The following is a 9,562-nucleotide window of genomic DNA, read 5'->3' on the forward strand; positions in this document are numbered from 1 at the left end:
AAAATGAATCTTCTCTGGTTGAATTTCATAGGTAAATTGAATTCTAGGGTTGCAAAGATTCAATGTGGTAATGCTTTGCTCAAGGAGATCTTTTGAACCTGTCCATACTATGAGTATATCATCAATGTATCGAAGGAAAATGGCCGCATTTTTGCGCCATATGGGGTTTTGCAGTATGTGTTGGTGTTCAAAATAAGCCATAAATGTATTTGCGTATGCTGGGGCTCCAGGAAAACCCATTGAAGTGCCTGTAATCTGTAAATAATATTTTTCTTTCCAGGAAAAATAACTGTGGTATAATGAAAAATGTAGAAGTTCCAAAAGAAAAATGCATTTGTCTTTCGGCATGGAGGATTGTAATAGTCTCCACTCTACCGCTTCAAGTCCCTCATTGTGGGCTATAGATGTATAAAGCGCAACCACATCTATGGTACATAGCCAACAGTCTTCTCGAAAATGATGTTTTTCAGTTTCTAGTTTCAACAAACAGTCCGTAGTATCCTTGATATACGTCTCCCAGGACTGTACCAGAGGTTGTAGATGGTAATCCAAATAACGTCCTACTGTTTCGTGAATGGATCCACAGCCTGCAACTATAGGTCTAAAAGGTGGATTTAACTTGTTCTTGTGGATCTTGGGAAGCATGTATATGTGAGGAATTTTGGGTGTTGAATTGAAGAGGAATCTTCTGGTGTTCTCGTCAATGTAACCTTTATCCACTACTTGTTCTAAGATACAACTCAATAGCTTCAGGAATTCATTGGTTGGGTCCTGTTCCATTTCAATGTAGGTGTCTGTGTTCATCACGTGTTCATTAACACTATTAATATAGTAATCTGTGTCAAGGACCACTAGAGCTCCTCCTTTATCAGCTGGTGAGAATGTCAGCGTTTTGTCTTGTCTCAGAGTATTCAGAACCCGTAGTTCTTTCGGAGTTAAATTGGAACATCGAGGTTTGGTGTATTTGATGTTTTCCAGGTCCTTTTTTACCAAAATCTCAAAGGTGTCTAGAGATTTGTGAGATAGAGGAGACATGAACTTACTTTTGGGTCGAAAAGGTTGTGAGCCTGAGTTGTTTTCTTCGTTGGAAGGATTGATTGAAAAGAACCACCTAAGCCTTAGTTTTCGCATGAATTTAAAGAGTGCTATCTCCGTTTTCAGATGATTAGAAGTATACGTGGGAACAAAAGTTGTACCTTTGTTCAAAACATTCATTTCTTCTTTACTGAGTGGTTTGTGCGAAATGTTCACAACTAAGGAATTGTTTTCTTTGCAGTCCTCTGTGGTCTGCCTGTATCAGTGTTTTTTTTTTTTTTTCCCCTGCGGATACGTTGTTTCTGTTTCCATTGATTTTGTCCGGGGGTGATTTGAACGCTTGTCCTTCGACTAAAAAAGAATGTTTGGAAGTTGATGTGGTTGCGGCTTCTCCGGTTGTGCCACTGGATTGGGTATATGAACCTACTGTAGGTCGTTGAAGAGATAAATCTTGCTCATTAACTAAACTTTCCTCTGAGGAATATTTTTTCTTTTGTGGGTAAGCAAACATTTATATTGAACATAGACACTTAGTAGCATGCTACGTATAGTTCGTTAAACACCTTCATTTGTATTTTTTAACTCATGGGGTACATTATAGCATTTCTTTGAGGTTCACGGTTGTTCTTTCATGCTCCTTAGAGCGAGATGATTTGTTTGGGTAATTATTTTCGCATTGAGAACGGGTTAATTTTCTCGTAACACTGTCACTGACCATAATCCAAGGACACTTAACAGCACTTATCTTGTAGTTTCGAATACACGAGCACTAACGGGTTTAGAGTGGACCGCTTGAACATACCATTGTCTTCCAGCTGGGCCGTTTGGGTAATTATTTTCGCATTGAGAACGGGTTAATTTTCTCGTAACACTGTCACTGACCATCATCCAAGGACACTTAACGGCACTTATCTTGTCGTTTCGAATACACGAGCACTAACGGGTTTAGAGTGGACCGCTTGAACATACCATTGTCTTCCAGCTGGGCCTTTTGGGTCTTTTTCTGTGAGTGCAAATCCTACAGATGAGTTTTGTAAATCTGCATTTCTGTTTTTCATTTATTTTTTCTTGGATACTCATAAGATTTCTTGTTGTTGTAGCTCTGGAAGATGATTCTTTGGAAACGAAAACACGCATTCAAATGATTAACTGAGACTTATACTTCCCCTGACGAAGGGTTTAGGAAAACCCGAAATGCATTGGGATTGTCCATCTTTTCATGTGTTCTGATCTTGAAACAAGACGCTAATTTTGAATTGTCTAATGAATTATGTGATGAGTAACATATTCATGTGTTCACGTTGTAGTAAAATACATACAATTTGTATTCAAAGTTCTGGCTGTTTGACATACAATTTTTGATGCTTATTGTTTCTAAAAAAACTGTTAAGTTTCTATGCATATGACTGACTTTGAAAAACACTGAGAAAATTGTGATTATTTGGATCAACATTTGTTGAGACCTTTGTGTCCACACGGTGCTTCACGCAGGTTAGGGTTTTTCCTTGACCTTTTACTTCCATTCATATTAACCAGGGATGTTGGCTCTCATCCCCCACGTGTATGCAAACTAAAAAAAACGCTATTGAGTTTTATTATTTTCTACACTTTTGAATAATTTGTATACTCGGTGTGCAGGCTCAATCACCTTCATTTGCACAGTTTCTCTAATGCCACATAATTTCCTTTCGTCCAGGAGAACTCTATGCCATTTCAAGTACCTATTACAATTAGAGGGAATTATTTCCCTTGTTATTATTATTATTATTATTATTAGTAGTATTTGTAAAGCGTGACAGCTACTTCCAACGGAAGTGTCCCGGCGCTAGCATCCTACAGGTGGAGAGATGAAAGAGAGGGAGAGGAGAGGAGAGGATTAAAGATCGCAGAGGTCTCTAGGGCAGCCCAAATAACCAGGCCTTCAGGGCCTTCCTAAAAGGCAGTTCCGCGTCAAGCCGTCGGAGATCATTTGATAGTGTATTCCATAGCATTGTCGTTTTAACGGAAAACGGGCGTCCATCTGTCCTAGCCTTCCTAAAGCATGGGGTGACCAGAAGATTACGGCTATTAGATCTAAGCGTTCTCGCTGGATGGTATTTCTGAAGCCTCCGTTTCAGATAGAGAGGGCCTATCCCTCTAGTTGCTCTATGAGCCAGCACAAGAGCTTTGAACTGGACTCTTTTCCTTACGGGCAGCCAGTGTAGGCTACGCAGATGGGGAGTGATGTGATAGCGTAAGGGCACATTTCTTATGAGCCTGGCTGCTAGTTTTGGATTGGCAGTAGATATTCTAAATCAGGATAAGCAGAATTAGGTAACCATGTTGACTTTAGAATTAAAGATAACGGATTATGGTCGGTATTATCATCATATCGGTTAAGTACTGCCACAGTTTATAGTTCAATAAAATGTCATCGATTCGTGAGGAGCAACCTACCCTATTGTATGTGTGTGCCCCGTTTTGATCAGATAGTGACCTGCCGTTAGTTTCCCTTAGCCCATATTCAATGGCCAAGGAGTTCAGTTGGACGGCCATCTTAGTCCATCTTTTTATCGGCGGGATGTTCGGCGGAGGAACTCCCCGCTTTGCATCATCCTCCTCAATGTCTAGCACATCCTCGGCAGCGAGAGGCTCAGAAGTGCAATTGAAGTCCCCCGCTACCAGGATGTGCGAGTCATAAGAACAATTCGAGAGCTCAGCTTCCAGAGATGTAATTATGGGAGATTCTGCCCCTCCCCTTGTTCCCCGGACATAGACATCGAAGATTTCCAGACTTCTACCTCCTTGGTTTTCCCGGATGGTCAATCTTAAAAGATCAGAAGAGATACATTGGATTTGTTTGATAGACCAATCCAAGGATATACTTATCCATACCAGTAGCCCACCCGACGAGCGCCCCCTCCCAGTTTGTGCCGGTATCGCTGGGACGTGGTAAGACACGAAGCCTACTTTATAATACGCAATCATACTCCACATCTCATGGAATATGCAGATGTTATAGCCTTCAATAAAACTATTCCAATCTGGGAGAGAAAGTTTCCTTGAAAGGCCAGCTATATTCCAGGAGAGGATCTTCAAGCTTGCATTATCCACTCTTGGGGGCCCCTTCTCACCAAGTAGTTGAATATGGGGAGGATCATGTCTAGATGTGTTTTCTTTGTATCTCTATAGCACCATGCAGCAAAGATGTGCTTATTTTTTCACTTGTGTGGACCAAGGAGGTGATTTGTCTAGAGTGATGCCAAGATAGTCAAAGTTTTTCTTCTTCTGCAAAATGTCCCCCCTCATGCCGAAGCCGCCTCTGAATGATTTGTGGGGGTTAAAAATCATGTACTTTGTTTTCGATGCATTAACTTCCAGGCCCCTCTCATTGCAAAAAACAGTTCTTTTTTTAAGAGATTTATAACCTCACAGAGTTGCGTGAGATTAATAATGTGTTGTCTGCAAAGAAAAGCACCGGTATTGAGCTTCCATTGAGTCTGGGGGAGTCGTGAGTGTAATCATTCAGGTAGCTAAGTATTTCATTATTATAGAGTGAGAAGAGGGTGGGAGAAAAAACACATCCTTGATGGATTCCTCTCTCAGCTTTAATACAATTTGTTAGCTCCACCTTGTTCCCCACCTCCAAGGAGAGACCACAATTTGTCCCTGGGAACTCACCAAAGGTCACATTCAGATGATCTTCAGTTAATTGAAGGTATTTCCAATGGAATAAGGTAACCCAAAACACCTGGTCCAATGTACTAATCCTTTGTCTGAATCCAGCTTGTAAGAGGGTAAGCTTCAGTTACCCAATGCTGTAACTTAAACAAATCCTGGTGACAGAACACCTTCTGGAGGTTTTCAATCAAGCTTACTGTGTGGAAATTCCCAGGGTTACTTCTGTTTCCCGTTTTGTACACAGGGATGACTTCAGCTCCCCGTATGCATCTGGGATAGCATCATCTCTCATTATCTTATTAAAGAGTTTTTTAATATAAGGGACCCAGACCATTGCTCTGATCAGTATAAATCGCCTAGAATGTAATCGGGGTCAGGGGCTTTCCCAGTTTTAAGACGACTAATGGCTCAACGGGTATCATCAAGTGTAAAAGAATGGACAGAATCTTTTGGACCATTGCTGTTTGACAATACAACTGGACAGGACTCAGGCGGCGCTAGTGTCTCAATAGGGGGTTCATGAGTACTATACAATATGAAAAAATGTTTCACCAATCATGGGCTAGAATGTGATGTTCTAAATAACTTGTAGCTGTAATTCTTCCGTCGGCAACTATATGCAAAATTCTTTGGAATTCCTAGTTCTGGATGTTTTGAGTAGGTCGGACCAGCTAGCATTTATCCAGTTCTGTTTAGATTTAGCTATGATATGTTATCTCCCTTTCATGTCTTTAACCCTTTGCACATCTCCCTGTCTAAGAGTCATAATTATTTCTTATATGTCCTTCATACAATGAGCATTATACCAAGGGGAAATGTTCAGGGCAGATAGATTACTAGATCGATTTCCAGCAGTACACAGAGATCTTAAAGAGCTGAACAAGCTCTGGTGCACCCCCATGAAAGAATCCTCACTAGAGGGGTTGTCAACTAGTGTACTAACTATAACATTGAAGGTAGTATAAATTGTAGTCATAATATCAGACATGTTTGAAAGCTTCTCCCAATTAATTGCTCTCCTAAAAGATAGTGTGCATCTATAGTGGATAGAACTGGGAATTGTGCTGGAGAGAATTGCAGGTTTAATAGGATTAAAGTATACGCACTGTCTGTTCTCGCTCACACACTGAAGTCAGACAGTGAGTACCATAATTCTAGATCTAGTAATTCATAGTCAATCCTACTCTTAGTTTCACTAGCGTAATGGACTTTTTATCGGAGCTCACCAAACGAATGTAGATGTTAAACAAATGAATACATAAACCATTAGATCCTCTTAAGGTCAACTCAATTACATGCTCACCAACAATAGATATTTGTTTCACAGTTAAATTTAGAGCTATCTGAATCCATATTAAGACACCATCTATAGGTCGACCCGCTCTCAAGGGTAATGCCTCAACACTAAAATGTATGTGGTCATTTATGTTTACAGGGATTAGAGACCAAGACTTTCAATTATGGGTATTTCCTGTAGAGATATAAAACACATTCAGAGAATACCAAAAAACCACCAAGGTGGCTTTGCATGACATAGTAAATCTCACATAAGAACTTGTGTTGACCTTGCTTTACCTTGCATGATGCAAGGGCAATGCAAGCCCTTGACAAATCCATCCCTAAACTACCCACAGGGTCACAGGATAAGCACGCAGGTCATCTCTGATTTGATGCACAGGTTCCAGCAATTAGTTTTCTCAGGGTTTGTTTCATCTCTTTGTTCCTAAGGCTGTAAATCAATGGATTCAACATAGGAATCATCACCATATAGAACACTGATGCCACTTGGTCCTGGGCCATGGAGTGGCTGGAAGTGGGCTTGCCGTACATGTAAACAAGAGTGCCAAAAAACAAGGTTACACACACAAAGTGGGAAGAGCAAGTGCTGAAGGCTTTCTTTCTCCCATCTGTGGAAGGTATCTTTAAAATTGCTGATAAAATGTAACAGTATGAGATAAGAATGATGATAAGGGATATCACTATAAGGCCACCAGCTGACGAAACAAGCACCACTTCATTTACCGTGGTATCGGAACAGGCAAGCTTGATGATGGGAGGAGCATCACAATAAAAATGGGTGATCCTATTTGACTTACAGAAGGGCAAAGTAAAAGTCAAAACAGCATTTATCGTTCCATTGGTCAGAGCAATCACAAGAATAAAAACAACAAAGTAGATACAGGTTTGATGGTTGATGATGACAGGATACAGCAATGGATTACAAATAGCTGAGTACCGATCATAGGCCATCAGTGCCAACAGAAACACCTCAGAACCCCCAACGACAAATGACAAAAACATCTGTGCTACACACCCAGAAAATGGAATCGTCTTAGTCCTTGATAAGAAGTTGGCAAGCAAGATAGGGAGAGTGACCGAGGACAAAAACATGTCTATAAAGGACAAACTACAGAGAAAGAAGTACATAGGTATGTGAAGATGCCTGTTTAACCTAATCAGTGACATGATGCCCATGTTGCATACAAGAGTAATAATGTAAACCAGGAGGAAGAACAGGAAGAGTGGAAGCTGCAGAGCTGGGTCTTCTGTAAGTCCCAAGAGGATGAACTCTGTCACCCTGGTCCAGTTGCTTGTTTGCATTGATTCAAATAAATGTATCTTCTACTAAAGAAGGAGATATAAAATCAGGCATGTGATATTAGAAAGAGCTACCATTTAGTCAGCTAATTACATAAAATATAGACATAGTGCAACACTGAAGGAATTTCAGGGAATTTAGAAATTATGAACTGGTATCACTTTGTTGATCACTGACTTAGGTCCTTATTACGATGTTGGTGGTCAGACCAACGACTGCTACCGCGGTGGTCAGGAGACCGCCCGACTAGCAGTCGGCAGTCCTTTTGCCGAATAAGAATGGGACCGCCTTGCGGGGGATCTCAAAGTGCTATTTTTACATGGTGGATTGTGCTGCGGCTCAGTAAAAAGGGCTGTAGCACAAGCTGCAACGTAAAAGAGCACTTTGTGAACATGCATGCACGATGCATGGCTATGTGTGGGGGCACAACATGTGCCCCCAAAGACACTTTGTAGAGGCCCAGGAGGGACCGAGACCCTGTTTAGGATGCCAAAAGTGAATTTCTGACAGTCATTTCATGGCACTCGGACTGCCATGAAAAAGCTGTCGGAAAGTGACATTGTAATTCCGACAGTGGTGCCTGGCTTGGCACCACCTCCATTTGGTATCACCATTCCAACTGCAGTCCCATCAGGATCACTGATCCTGGTGGAGACAGCAGTCAGTCTCCCGACCAACAAGGGTCTGACCACCAGCATTGTGGCAGTTGGACGAAAGGGCTGCCTGTCGGTGGACCATCACCTTCCGCCTGTCGGCCCCACCAACATCATAATGAGGCCCTATTTACTTTGTTTGTGGAACCTTGAGAATCATTGACTTTGATGATATTTCAGGGGACCTAGGAGAAAGGAGAAAGGATTGTCCATTGAATGATTATATAAAGCTATCATTTCTACATTCATGGATTTGTTTCCACCTTTATTTGTGAGATCTGTTAGGAAATATGGAATGGAAAATATAGTCAATTACTACAAATCTTGCAGAAGCATCTCTGTACAAAGGCTTCACCTGTTTTAAATTGCTGAATTCAACATCTTTCAATTTTACAAGTGACAAATATATTTTTCATTCTTCACAAATATATATATATTTGTTATGGTTAACCAAGAGATTTCCACATATTTTATGAGTTAGTTAATTGATTATTTTCGACTCTAAATCCAATCCGGTCACATTTGTGTTTGAATGCGTGATTAGCTACATGTAGGGAGATATTAATGTAGCTTACAATGTTTGGTAGTAGACCTTTTTTCTGCCTAAGCCTTTGCAGTCCGTTTTCACATTTTGTCACCTAGGAAAGGCTAAATATAGTCCTACACACCCGTGAGCAGATAGCCGACCAGTGTACCTATTTTTCGGTGTGGCAATAATATCCCTCCACACAAAGGGCCAAATGTACGACCATTGACTTTTGCTAGTTGCAATTTGCGAGTCGCAAAAGTCAATGTACAACATTGTCTGAGACACTGTTTGCGATTCCCAATAGGGTAGTAAATTGCATGCCTCATAAAAATTAATGAGGCTGACGCAATTTGCGAACCCATTGGGAATGGCTGGCACTCCCAGGGATGGTGGCCTGCAGGGGTCAGCAGACCTCCATGTCTGGGAATGCTTTGAAATAAAGCAGATTTTTTTTATGCAGTTCATTTTTCTTAAAGGAAAATGGGATGCTTTAAAAAAAAATCTAACTCTTCAGTTTAATTTTTTAAGGGCAGGCAGTGGTCCCTGGGACCACTGCCTGCCCTTAATAATTGTTTGCGCATGCATTTCCAAAGGGGAAGGGATCCCCTGGGGACCCTTTCTCGCTTGCGAGTGCTTTACCACCCTTCTGAGAAGGGTGGTAAACTGCGAGTGTTTTGCAACTGTAATTAGGGTCGCAAAACATTCTTACATAGCTGTTGGGGTCGCTATTAGGAAGGGAATGTCCCTTCCTAATAGCGAGTCGCTAAACACTATTTTCCTAGTACTACAGCAGCTTACATCCTATGTGCTCTGGCAGCTTCTTCAGTAGAGTGGTCTGTGATATTTTCATTGTCTTGTTATTTAAAGAGCATCTAATAAAAGCTATTGTGAATTAACAAAATAGTGGTAGATCAATATTTAAGCATTACATAGATTGTGTGATTTAGTCCAGTTGTCTCCTCACAGGCCTTTGGAAATATAATGGCGGCGGGGAGTTTTACTGGAGGGGTGGTAGGAGGCCACACACCCACACATACACACTCAATCACACACATGCATCCAAACACAACACACAAAACCATATAT

At 41.1% G+C, this 9,562-nt stretch overlaps 1 protein-coding gene across 1 annotated transcript; it reads right to left on the bottom strand.

The window, feature by feature from the left end:
* Positions 1-6,351: 6,351 nt before the first annotated feature.
* LOC146853906 (olfactory receptor 5AP2-like) lies at positions 6,352-7,296 on the bottom strand. The gene has a single exon (XM_085650446.1). The coding sequence runs from the start codon at positions 7,294-7,296 to the stop codon at positions 6,352-6,354; it is 945 nt and encodes a 314-aa protein (XP_085506572.1).
* Between the last annotated feature and the right edge of the window lie 2,266 nt (positions 7,297-9,562).

Source organism: Triturus cristatus, chromosome 4_1 (genome assembly GCF_964204655.1).
Source record: "Triturus cristatus chromosome 4_1, aTriCri1.1, whole genome shotgun sequence".
NCBI lineage: Eukaryota > Metazoa > Chordata > Amphibia > Caudata > Salamandridae > Triturus > Triturus cristatus.

Bases quoted from the DNA above. Each gene is read 5' to 3' on its own strand.
- LOC146853906 (XM_085650446.1), bottom strand. From the start codon at position 7,296: ATGCAAACAAGCAACTGGACCAGGGTGACAGAGTTCATCCTCTTGGGA.